General features: G+C 46.1%; 1 protein-coding gene across 1 annotated transcript in view; it reads right to left on the reverse strand.

Annotated features, from left to right (window-relative positions):
- Nucleotides 1–13199, reverse strand: part of CACNA1E (calcium voltage-gated channel subunit alpha1 E) — a 470804-nt gene that overhangs the window by 223383 nt on the left and 234222 nt on the right. Inside the window, exons 6-8 of the mRNA XM_075997040.1 lie at nucleotides 6389–6492; nucleotides 4870–5022; nucleotides 3519–3700 (exon numbers count right to left, since the gene is read on the reverse strand). Of these exons, the coding sequence (XP_075853155.1) occupies nucleotides 3519–3700; nucleotides 4870–5022; nucleotides 6389–6492 (439 nt within the window). The remainder of the gene's footprint in view (nucleotides 1–3518; nucleotides 3701–4869; nucleotides 5023–6388; nucleotides 6493–13199) is intronic.

Genomic DNA, 13199 nt, shown 5'->3' on the forward strand with positions numbered 1-13199 from the left:
CCGGCATGAGTTCACCAGCAGCAGGTGAGAAGAGAAATAGCTCGGACTACAGAAATGCAAATGAGAAATACTGGACTGTAAGAACAGACATTTGAGTAACTACAGACGGCGACTTGGAACGTCTGCAATCTGTTTATCAGTCCTGATACAAGAGAGCAGCTAACTGAATCAGCAGATATCATAACACCAGAAAGAAAGCGAAATGAGACTCAGAGGAGTACCAGGCGAAAGTCGGTTCCCTTAGCTACTTCCGGCCCGGGTGATGAGGGTTAGAGGTCAGCACCTGAGCCACAGTGACACTGGTTGAGTGAACAGCATTGCTCAGAAGGAGAACGTGCTGTGCTGGAGAAGGAACACCTATCGAGTCCAGGGGAAATGTAAGAAATTCAATTAGGAAGCACAGGGGAGAGTTTGCAGCTTGAGGAGAGCTTTGGGAGAGGCAGTCAAAACAGGTAGAAGCAGCCAGCAGAACTGGCCGCTATTCCGCATCGGTGCCGCCCCAGGAGGGAGGGAAGCCAAGAGTGCAGCTGGAGTCTGACCAAGCAGTGTTGAAGATTTGGTAGAGACTGAATGAAGCATGGGCAACTCCAGGTTGCCCTGACAATGAGAACCCTCCCCCCTTATAATAACTCACTATAACGAGAAAAGCCACATGCAAATGAAGTTAACAGTAATCACGGCAGAGCAACCCAAGGTCACGGGGAGGCATTTAGGAAGAGTATGTGCAGTAGAAGAGATACGTACAAGGAGGGAAACATTTACACTGCACGTAAGAAGGTTGCTTCAGAGGGCTTCTTCCTGCCGGGTAAACCTGAAGGTTCTCCTACTGGTTTAGCATAACTGGTGCCAATAAATCCTACGTATGTGTTGCACCTTTGACAAGAAGGGGCACTGGACTAGGAAATAGGGGCTCCCCTTCTCTCAGTGCCCAGCAGCTGGGTGGACTGGGCCTGCCCAGAACGAGGAGGGGTAGAAAGGGAAATCTACACTGATATTTATTTTGCATCTTATTGGTGCTGTTAGAGTTAGTGCTTTGTGAGTGATTTTTGGTTTGTATATGCAAAAACATACATATATGTAAATATGCATTTATAATATTAAGTTTACTGCTTGTTCACAGTTAAATTAAGTCCATGGTGTGCAACCAGTATATACATATATATATATATATTATATATTTATACACACACACACACACACACATGCACACACACATATATATGGAGAGAGAGAGGGAGAGAGAGAGAGGGAGAGGAGAGGAGAGGAAAGTTCTCCTAGCCCTGGATCCAGCCATCCGGGTAGCAGGAGGCCTTCAGTAAACTGAAGTCCAGTGACTGACAGGCTGGAAGTCAGAGAGGGTATGAATCTGCAGCCCTGGGAGCCCATACAATGAAAGGTCTCAGAGGAACTTGACCTCTTCTCCCTCTTTCCTTAGAGCAAAACTAAGGAAGGGTGCAAAATCACCATCTTTGTGTGACCTCCGTGCCTATAGTCAATGGATGACTAGAGAGAGACAGGAATTTGAGGAGAGCACCATGAGAATAGGAATCATGGCAATTTTTTCTCTCCATTTCCCTAGTGCCTCGCACAGTGCTTGGAATATAGCATATGCTCAGGTAATATATGTTGAAAGAACGAGTGAATGAGCAAATGCACGAACTAACACACACATGGCGAGCAGTTCTTCAGCTGTGTCTGCAGCTCCTGCTGTCTCAGTGCCATCTGAGCCTTGGCTAAAGAGTACCAACAAGCACGCCTGTATCCTCAAATGCAACACTTCCCCTTTCAGGCTTTCAATGCATTTATCACATCACTTAGGTGAGTCTACACATATAATTGAAATACATCACTCCCAAAGCCCCACAAGTGCCACCAGCCACTGCAGGGCCAATGCTCTAATTTCTAGAGGCACCTGGCTAATCTGAGTGGCATGGCCTCAAGACAACCTTCACATCTCAAATGCAGAGTGACAGCACTCGTCAACCTCGCCTGCCTTCCCTCCTTCTGGCTGCCTCCCACAGCTGGGGAGAATCCCAGAGTGTCCTCCACGGGTTTCTGGGTCACACCTAACCCTGGGCTTGCTGGGCACAAGCTGGTCCTTGGGATTTCCTTACTGCCCTTTAGAGCTTTAGCATAATAGCCTATGACATTTTCTGCAAAGCTTCTTAGTCCTGCCTTATTCATCCTGTATCCTTTATGGGAATGGGTCCATGGGTATTTACTAAGTACTTCCTTGTATAGGCCTCGCACAATCCTTGCTCTTTGGGCGTTACAATCTGAAGAGTCTCTCCTGAGACATAGCATTTCCTTTACCTCTAGTGTAAATTATACCCAGAGCTCCTCTTAAAGGGTGCTTTGTATAAACCACCCTGTGCCCCACCTGATAGGTTTTATACAGGTAGAATCAGGCTAAAATGATCCAGAGAAGAACTGAAGGAAAGAGAGGGCGCCTTAAGGTAAAGGCAGGCAGTGGAACACACATAAGAAGGGTGATCATTCCAAAGGTATCTGCCTTGGGGAGGGCTGGCTGAATGCACGTAAGGGCACAGTCCTTTGTAAGTACCTGCTCAAGTTCCTTTCCCCACCCAGGCCCCATGTGCATCAAACCACATCCCTCCCCCCACCTCTCACGTTTGAACTTAGACTCTCCACCATGCCTTTGATAACTTATGAAAGTCAGACTCTGGAAGGCAGAAGAGACTTCATGGTCACCCTGTCTATCTTCTGTGCCCATGCCAGAATCCTCAGCATCCCTGACAGGAGGCTAGACATCCTTGTCTTCTGCACCAACTCTGAACCTTCCAAACATGCCATATGAATCACAGGGGCCCTTGTTAAAAGCACAGCTCACCAACTATACAGAGCCATGCAAACTCAGAATCCCCAGAGAAAGGGCCTGTGGATCTGAATTTTTAATAAGCATCCCTGGCGAGCCTTACAATTAAGCATGCTTCTTATGTGTGTGTAATGCAGCAGTTCTTGACACTGGCTGTGGATTAGCATTGGCGAGGAAGCTTTAAAAAAAGTCAAAGACAGGTCTTCACCCTTAGATATTCCTACTTAATTGGTTTGGGACGGAGCCCAGCTGGTGTGATGTTTTTAAAGTTCCCAGCTGATTCTACCGCACAAGGCAGGGTTGGGAACTCTAACAGCTTCCCAACCTGACAGTAAGTCAGCTTTGTGAGGACAGCAACCAGGAAATCTACTCCTTTTGGTACCCTTCACGATACCCGACCACCCCGTCAAACCCACATACTTTATACCTATTAAGTGGATCTGATTTAACTAGTTTGTTCACCCATCCGATATAGGATGCAGTTTCCTAATTGTTTTAAGAAGCCATGTACTTCCACTTAGCAACAGGGCAAAGGAGGGCTATGAACTGCTCAGACTTCTCACCCCAACACACACAGAGTCCCAGCCCTCGCTGTCCCCAGACTAACCAGCCCAAACAACCCCAGAGGCCTCATTCCAGGTTTCTTCCCTCCTCCTGCCCCGTCCCCGCCAGCTCTACTCACATTATACAGCACGGTGGTCCACCCTTCCATGGTGATGCACTGGAAGACAGTCAGCACAGCAAAAAGGATGTTATCAAACTGGGTGATCCCGTCATTGGGGCCGATCCAGTCCTTGCATTCATAACCAGCCGGGCAGCCCTGCACACCGCACGGATGAGGGGGATCAAATCCTTCTAGAATACCTGCAGACACATTTGGAGGGTAGGGGGTAAACCACATGGTGTTTAGCATGAGCGGGAAATGACCTCGGGAAGCCACAGGCAAGCAATTTTTGTTTCCCATGGAAAGAGGCTTGTCCCGCTTTGTGACGGGCTCCCTCTTCTCTCTAGTGTTTCTGCAGCTCCCAGCTCATGTGCTGTGTATGCGACCCAAGGTACCCCAGTCGTTTCTGAAAATGGAGCCTCTCCTTCGCACAGTCCCCCATTATCTGCCAGCCTCACCCCTACCCTCACCTGCAGTAGCACAGGGATTTACAGGGCTGAATCACACCCAGAAGGCTGAGAGGTGAAGGCAAAGTCAAGTTTCCTAACTTCAGGCTGCAGGATAAACCCTGAGTTCTTCCTGGGTTTCTTGGGGATAGTTATAAACTACAGCCCCTTTAGTTTGTAACTAGCTCCTTGTTTTTCCAGCATAGATTCCTGGTCTTAAATAAAATGTCAAAATAAAAAATAGAAATCCAAAGTGCAAGGTGTTCTTCGAAATCCTTTTCATAAAAACATGTTACCTATGTGGGATTCTTCAGCCTGTCCCCCAACCCTTTTCCTCCTAGGGTACTCTATCAACTTGAAAAGAACAAATAAGATACAAAGAGAGAAGTTGGGGTTTGTGTACCCCAGCATTCTCCCGAGCACACCTGCCAAGCCAAGCTCAGAGCTCCATCAGGTTTTCCGAACCTTGCGTGGGTCAGAACAGAGGGTAAGGACGATCAAGAGGAGGAGCAGGGACGGAGAATGTCTCCATAGGTCTGGAGGGACCCAGGTCTCACTTTGGACTCCTGGGTCTCACTGGCCTATGGGCCAAATAGGCCATTGTACAAATGGTACATATTCAGACAGGTGGCTTTGGAAATGCATTCTGACAGCCCTCCACCATGGGATGGGGGAGCTGAGACCAGCTATTCAAAATCCTCCAACTACCTAAGGGGTTATTTGCTTTGCAATAATCAGTGTCAAGTGGAGATCTTTAGTCTTGCCTGGTTGTGCCTCAAAAGGCTGCTAAGTAGGAAGTTTCTGATTCTAATTCTAGGGTCGGGACATACTTTTCCAACCAGCCCTCAAATGCCTGGAAATCACCCCAATGACCAGAGGAGGGAGGAAGGGAAAAAGGAGGAAACACAAAAGCGTGGCCCTACCTGAATTGTTCATGAAGCATGCACGATGTAACTTCCCGCTGTAGAACTCCAGGCCGATGATAGCAAACATCAGGATGGCAAAGAAGAGCAGAAGGCCGATCTGCAGCAGAGGCACCATGGCCTTCATGATGGACTTCAACACGATCTGCAGGCCTAGAAGGAAGGACAGACAATGGCAAAGGGAGCCCTCCCCCAGCACCATCGGGCAAGGCAGACTCAGTTTACCCTGTCCTAGGAGGAGGAGGGTCGGCCTTTGAGGGGAAAGAACCAGTGGTCCTGAGCTGATAAAGGTAATCCACAAAGAGATAACCAGGACAAGTCAAACCAAAGGTCGCCATCACCCCTTCCCCCTGGGGTCAGTCCCTCCTCCTCCTCCCCACTCCCTGCCCATTCACATGCTGCTGCCCTTCCTCACTGGTTCCACCCATGTTGTCTTCTGGATTCTATGACAGACTAGATTTAGTAGAAAGTGCTTCTTTCTTAAAGGAAATTAGGCCTAGTCTTGCTAGGCTCTATATCCTATGAGGACAGGGAATAAGCTCTTGTTCGCTGTCACTCTATCTCAGATCCAGTCCTCCCACCCACTGTTGGGGAAGAATAATTAATACAACCACTATTCAGAAAATGCCATATCCTTTGACCCAGACATGATATTTCTAGGATTCTATCCTAAGAACATAGGATAAAACATGGGGAAAAAAAACTGGAAATAACCTCTTTTTATTATTTGTGTTGTCTACCAAACATAAAAATGGCTAAAAACATCAGGACACATGTAAGAATTATTAATTTTAGAAAAATAAAATACTTATTTCAGGACGTAAAACTACATATAAATATAATGATTCCAATTATATTATAATGCACAAGAAAATGAATAAAAGACATTAAAATGCTAAATGAATAAAAGACATTAAAATGCTTATGGTAAGATAAAGAGTACTTTTTCTTTCCTTCTTTTTATTTTTTGTTTTTTGTTTTGTTTTGTTTTTAGAGACAGGGTCTTGCTATGTTGTCCAGGCTAGAGTGCAGTGGCACTATCACAGCTCACTGCAACCTCAAACTCCTGGGCTCAAGTGATTCTCCTGCCTCAGCTTCTCAAGTAGCTGGGACTACAGACATGCACCACCACGCCCGGCTAATTTTCCTATTTTTTTGTAGAAACAGGCTCTTGCTCAGGTTAGTCTCAAACTCCTGAGCTCAAGTGATCCTCCCACCCCAGCCTTTCAAGGTGCTAGGATTACAGGCGTGGCCTTATTTTCTTTTTTGTTGTTTTCTTTACTTTCTAAATTTTCTATAAAGTTCTTATATCATGTTTTAAGTCTGATCTGGGAAAAGGTTAAATTTTAAAATGAAATGTTTTGCCAGGTTGCTGCATCTCCACTATTTATTAACACTGGGGCTTCGTCCCAAGAGGTATTGCTTCTTGTTTATCCCAAATTCTCTCAGACCCAGATCCAGTGGAGGACACATCACTAAAGTTATTTGCAGAGCAGAAGGAAGAAAGGCAGATGCTCACTAGGTATCCCTGACACGAGCTTCAGGGGCCTCAGGACACGCACAGCCCGGAGGGTCCTCAGGTCCACGTGAGTGTTGAAGTGGGTCCCTGCAGTGGCCAGGATGCTGCAGAGAGACACAGAAGGTCAAGGTTAGCGCACAGACCGCTTTCCCCTCCTGCTCCAGGAGGGGAGCTGGGCTGAAGCAGGACGCCTGGAAAGCGCACACGGCTGACGCCAGCTGTATGTGGGCGCACCTGAGCTTGGGTGAATCACCAGTGGTTCCAAGTGGAATTAAATTTAGCCATCTGGGTTTCACTCTGCAAAGAAGGACAACTTTATCATCATACCAGAATCCTAGTTCCAAATTATAAGTGAAACACAAGGTCCCCAGCATCTGTCCCATTCCTGTCCCCAAACCTTGTCCCCTACTCTCCTCTCTGCCCCTTGCCAAATTCCTTCCCCTCTTTCCGACCTACCCAGACCTCAATTTTTTATTTCAAAGTTATCTTAGATTTCCCCCGTCTCCCATCTCCCTCAGGAAATTTCTCTGGATTAAGTGCAGTAAAGCAGTAACTCGCTCTTCACCTTGACACTTAGAATTTTTACCAAAAAAAAACAATTATGCTAAAGCTTACATTAATAATCGGGGAATAACTTCAGTGGTCTTCATGTAGTATCAGTATTTTTATAATTACCCCAAACCACCCTTGCCCTGGGTTGGGTTTCTTTGCTTCCATTTTTCCACCTTCCAATGCCATACCCAGAAGCACACACACAAAAAAACAAAAATTCCTAAGAATCCTGTTAGATTGTGTATACCAAGTACCTTGTCTTGAGGAGACAATTTATTTCATATATTCTTATGACATTGCAGGGATTCTGGAGAGACAAGGACACATGTGTACTTAGGAAAGACACAGCACAAGACTAAGCGTCAGAACACCTGGGTTTAAGTTCTGACTCATGCACTAGAGAACCGAGTGACCTGACCCAAGTCACTCAACCTCTACAAGCCTCAACTTCCTCATCTGTGAAACGAGGGGATAACATGGCCTAGTTATAAAAACAAAATGACATGGTATTAAATATTAACCATATCCTATAAATTATCATGTGCACAATAGACCTTATGTCTAATACAAACATTTCTTTTGTTTTTTGTTTTTTGATTTTTTTGAGACAGAGTCTCACTCTGTTGCCTAGGCTAGAGTGAGTGCCGTGCCGTCAGCCTAGCTCACAGCAACCTCCAACTCCTGGGCTCAAGCGATCCTTCTGCCTCAGCCTCCTGAGTAGCTGGGACTACAGGCATGCACCACCATGCTTGGCTAATTTTTTCTATATATATTAGTTGGCCAATTAATTTCTTTCTATTTATAGTAGAGACGGGGTCTTGCTTTTTGCTCAGGCTGGTTTCGAACTCCTGACCTCGAGCAATCCACCCGCCTCGGCCTCCCAGAGTGCTAGGATTACAGGCGTGAGCCACCGCGCCTGGCCTGACACAAACATTAATAATACTTTCTAATTTGATTCTTCTTTTTGTGAAGAAGGAAAGTTTTTCCCTCATAACCTTTAAAGAACAATCTCAGCTACTCGGAACCATTGGGAAATGAGTCATTCAGAAAAAATGGGTTTTCTATCTAGTCAAAGGATGGCAAGAATGATTTATTTCACTTGATTATTTTTGGTGGGGCCTCTCTGAAACATTTCAAATATGAAAGAAGGTAGCTGAAGCGTCTTCAATATTTGACACGTCTCCACGACCTGAAGGAGAACTGTTATCAGAGGTTGGGGCTGCAGGGCCCAGGAAGACGCAAATAACGCAGATTCAGGACAACACAATCTTAAGCAATAACTGTGAACAAGTGGTGCTTTATGTGGTAGTACACTTCCCAGCATTAACAGTATTCAAGAGCAGAGTACAAAATTATCATCAGGAAGTAAAGAGGGTTCCTAAACTGGTTGAAGGTTTTTAAATGGCCGGTAGAAATTTCTTTCAACTTTAAGAGTCCATCATTCTATGTCCATACTCCCTCAGAATAAGAACAGAAAGAAATCCCACTTTCACACAGAGTCTCGGAAGTGTGACAGGCGTTCCAAGTCATCTGCACCACTCCCGACCCAAACTTCCACACCATCACCTGAAAGGAGAGACTTCAGGGAGCAGAGTCTTCTACACTGTTTTTGACTCTATCTTCCAAGATCAAAGAAGGAAATCATGGATGAGGTGATAGAATTTCTAATAAGTAGGGAAAAACTAAGGGGGAAAAAAAAGAACAAGCAGAAACATGGAAAATCGAACTGAAAGATACAACAGAATTAGACAAAAATATGGAAAGAGATTTATAAAAGCCTCAAAGACAGGTGCAGTGACAGAGGACAGCAGTAAACAGGATCTCGAATCTGCTCTTTCGTCTAACAAAGGCAAGGTCACGGCACGGGGTCTCCTGTCTGCCCAGGCGGGGTCCCTCTTCCCACTGGCATCAGAAGCACAGCGTGCAGAGTCTACGCTGTTCAGAAACTGGAGTTCTGTTTCCTTGGACACCCACATACACGTAAGATGCTCTTTCAGATCATACAAAGGGCTGTTGGGAATGAACATTTCCTCCCCCACCCCGAGTTTGACAGGTAGGTTTCAAAATGTGGAGGTAGAGGTAGAGAGACAAAATTAAAAAGCAAACAAAGGCTTAGAGAAAGAAACATAAAGAAAGAAACAAAAAATATGGTAGAGGGAAAGAAGAATGAGATGATAGGATAGTGAGTGGTAAAAAAAAAAGTGGGAATATGAATAAGATAGGAATAAGGAGAAATAAAAACTAGTGGAGAAGCAAATGTCAGAGAACTAGGAAAGCTCGTATGGGAAAGAGAACAAAAGTCAAGCAGACTTGAAAGACAGAAGCAAAGACACGGTATTTGGTGCAGGGGCCTTGCTCTGCCAGCCTTGAGGTTTGCCCGTGCTTGGTGCCCTTGGCTGAGTCTACCTGTCCCCAAGTTCACCCAAGCCCTGTCCCACTGCAGCAGAGCCATGTAACCCGTGGCCTTGTGCACTCTTGGTGCTCAGAATGTTCTTCTTTCCTCCAGTGGAGGAGGGGTGGCAAGTGGCCTTTACTTGACACACGACAGCCACTGGCTGCTTTCTAACTGCCACCGTCCAAATGGCCTTTGCGGGAAGGAATTTACAGCGTGGCTCCCCTGTCCACCTGTTAGAAGCAGGAACAATGGGATTCTTAGAGGGAAAAAAAAATAATCAGAAAGCGCCCGCTCTGTGCTCCCACAATGAGCCCACCTCCCTCACTGCCCTAACCACCCTAGAGAAACTTTTTCTCATTCGTCTTTCCCACTAGATCTGAAACGCCTCTACTGGAGGTAACACCGTTCTCATCTCTGTACCCCCAAACCTAGCCCAGCACCTGCCAAGTAGGAAGTGCTCAGTAGATGCTTGATGGATTGAACTTGAACTGCACCGAGGAAATTAATAAATCCGTTGAACCAAAGATCAAAAGGAGAGAAATACCACAGAAATCCTGGATCTTACTAATGAGAAGAGTAGGGTAGCAAAGATGCTACTCAAACCTATGTGTGTTTGAGTACACAGGGGGGTACTGGGAATCTATCCTCAAACATTTAGGGTCTAATGAGGATCTTCTAATATACTTCTAAGACTTCCTGCTTTTGAGCAGATCCTACAGGTAGGATCTGTCCAGTCCTCAGTAGGAGAGTTAGAGAGAAAGAGGGAAGGAAGAAGATTTGAAAGTTACAAACTTTCCTTCCACCAAAACCAAAGCATTGAAGTATAAACGGCTCAGCAAAACTACAGGCCTTACCTACCATATGTACCAGGCCCCATGAAGGATGCTGGGGGGAAAGTGAATAGTAGGAAATGGTCCTTAGCCCCCAGCCTAGTACAAGTAGACAGACACACAAAAGAAATAATTATAAGGCACCATGAAGCACTAACAGAGGTGTTTGCCAAGTACTGTGAGAATGGGAAACACTGCAGTGACAAATACAGAGTGCTCACTCTCTGCTGGCACTTTCAAACATTATCTCATTAAATCTTCAGAAATATCCCAAAATTGCTATTGTCTCCATTTCACAGAAAAGGAAACCAAGGGTCAGAAAACATTAAATTGCTAATAAATGGCAAGACCAGGAGTTAATGTCAGTTCTCTTCTGATGTCAAAGCTAATCCTTTTCCCACTCTGCCATTGTACCGTGAGATACTTTCCCAGCGCTGGACAGGTCCACTATTTCTCAGTCCAGTGTGTTGCTAAAAATACCAAGGTCACAGTTTGGGTCCCCAAATGGGTCAGTGAACTTGATTCCCTTCATCCGAAGGCCACGAACCACCAAGTGCCACAGATTTGCCACTGACCACTCTCAAGAACAGCAGAGGACACGGTTCCTTACATCTATCCTCATTACTACAAGCACGGCTTCCTGGCAGCTGATGATTGCTGCGATATTTCTACATACACACGTGGAGAGACACACACACCACAAAATCAGAGTAAGGCCACGGAGGACAACTTCAATTTGGGGTTCACAAAAGCCTGAGCTCTCCACTGTCCCAAGAGACACGTGACTGTGCTCTTCACCAGCAGGGGCTGTTTCCCATTTTCTTTCGTCACCTTAAGCACAGAGCCTAGTGGAAAGCTCGGTACACAGAAAGACGCTCAATTCCTACTCGACCCCATGGGAGAGGACAGCTGGAAGCACACTGAGACCTCTGCCCACCACCAGCACAGAGACCACGTTCTTCTGCACACAGTCAAGTTCAACAACCATTTCCTGCCGAATGCCAGGACTCAGCCCTACCTTGCATATTTTTGCTTTTAGTTCTCAGCAGGTAAGGGCAGAATGGAGGTGGATATGACCCTGATGATGTGGCACAAGTCCTCCCCGTTGTGGCCACACTGCAGTGGCACAGAGCAGAAGACAGAAGGGATGCTCTGGGCCATGAGGACCAAATCATCCCACCCCAAATCAGTCACCCAAGGAATTCTTCAACACTGCAGTCCTTTTCCTTTTGACCTTGGGGTTTGTTCTTAGCCTTCTTGTCAATCCAGGTCTGCCGTCCCTTTCCGCAGGCACACGCCACTGCCCACGGCTGTCTGTGCCTGAAAACACCCTAAAGCAGCAGGCGTAGGCTTAGGGCTGCCTGATAAAATACAGGATGCCCAGGCAAATTTGAATTTCACCTAAACAACAAATAATTTTTAGTGCAACATTTGTATAATGCATGGGATATTCATGGTTTGTCTGAAATCTGAAATTCAAATTGAACTGGACGTCCTGTGTTTATTTGCTAAATTTGGCAACTATATTTAGGTGGTGACCAGAAATGACCAGGTAAAGAGCTCCCCTCTTAGCTGTTTGTTCCAGCCCTATACAAATTTGCAAGTTCCCTTCTGAGGGGAGACACAACCCAGGTCTTTCAGCATTGGCCCAGGATTGGTCCTGAATTCTAGAAATGGCCTGTTTGCCTCCACCATACAAACACCAAGAGAGAACATCATTGACTTCTGACAGGGAGGCTGTTCCTTAGCATCTGTGCGAAAAGGCTGATTAACACTAGCCCGAGGTGTCAGGGGTTTAACCAGCGCTGTGATGAGGAAACCATGAGGAGGCAGGAAGGGACCTAGTTCAAGTTCAATTCCCAGCAGAGCTGAGTCAGGATATCATTCCCCTGGGGAGTCCACACAAATGAGTTGCTGGGTCCACTCAAAACCATTCCATATGTGCTCAGTTCTTTCCTCTCTCCTCCACTTGACCTCCAAAGAGACACCAAAGCCTGTCATGTCCTTCCTGTAAAGCATCTCTTGGAGTCACTTCTCACTCTCCAGCGCCCCTTGGGCCGGGAATGCCCCTCTCCTGACTAAATAATAGGATTCAGACCTCAGCGCCCAGATGACATTTGACCCCCTCCTTGGAAAAGATAATTGAACTAGGATTCTGAGAAAGGGGTAAGTTCAAATCCCAGTTCCATCACCTGAACTAGCTGACTGGTTTCATGCAATTGCCATTCTGAGCCACAGTTTTCCTATCTGCAAAATGGGGATAGTGCCTTCCTGAGAGGGTTGATGTAAGGATTAAAAAAGGTAATGCATTTAAAATTCTTCACATAAATGTTTACTTACCATGTAGCTTCCTGGTCATACGGAAGAGAAACAAATTTTAACTGTCTTAAACTGCAAATCAACCATCATCACTCTAAAAAAAAGGCATACCGAGAGGAGATCAGGAGCTCACAGAATTGAAAGGATGTCGGAAGAACAGGCAGGGAAGCAGGAACCTTGGAGTGGTGGGGATATCCGGGCCCCCATTTGAGGAGCCTGCGAATGTTACCTGACACGGGGAAAGGGACTTTGCTGATATGATTGGGGATCCTGGGGTGGAGAGATGACCCCGGAGTACCCAGGTGGGCTCTGAATGCAATCACGAGTGCCCTGTAAGAGGAAGGCAGAGGAAGATTTGGGCAGAGAGAGAAGATGATAATGTGGGGGTGAAGCAAGGTGCTCTGCTAGCTGGCTTTGAAAGTGGAGGAAAGGCCTGAGAACGAAACACGTAAGTACAGCTCTATAAAAGCTGGGAAGGGCAAAGAAATGAATTCTCTCCTAGAGCCTCTGGGGAGGAGAAAGTAAAAGCGCAGCCTTGTTGATGCCTTGATTTTGGACCGGTGAAGCTAACTTTAGGCTTCTGACTTCTAGACCTGTAAGAAAATAAACGTGTGTTGCTTCAAGCCACCAAATTTGCAGTGATGTGTTACGGCAGCCCTAGGAAACTGATGCAATTGGCAAAGGTCAGAGATTCCAGGAAATCTGAGCTTTAGGC

The sequence above is a fragment of the Microcebus murinus genome, chromosome 23 (genome assembly GCF_040939455.1).
Source record: "Microcebus murinus isolate Inina chromosome 23, M.murinus_Inina_mat1.0, whole genome shotgun sequence".
In the NCBI taxonomy this organism is placed as follows: Eukaryota; Metazoa; Chordata; class Mammalia; order Primates; family Cheirogaleidae; genus Microcebus; species Microcebus murinus.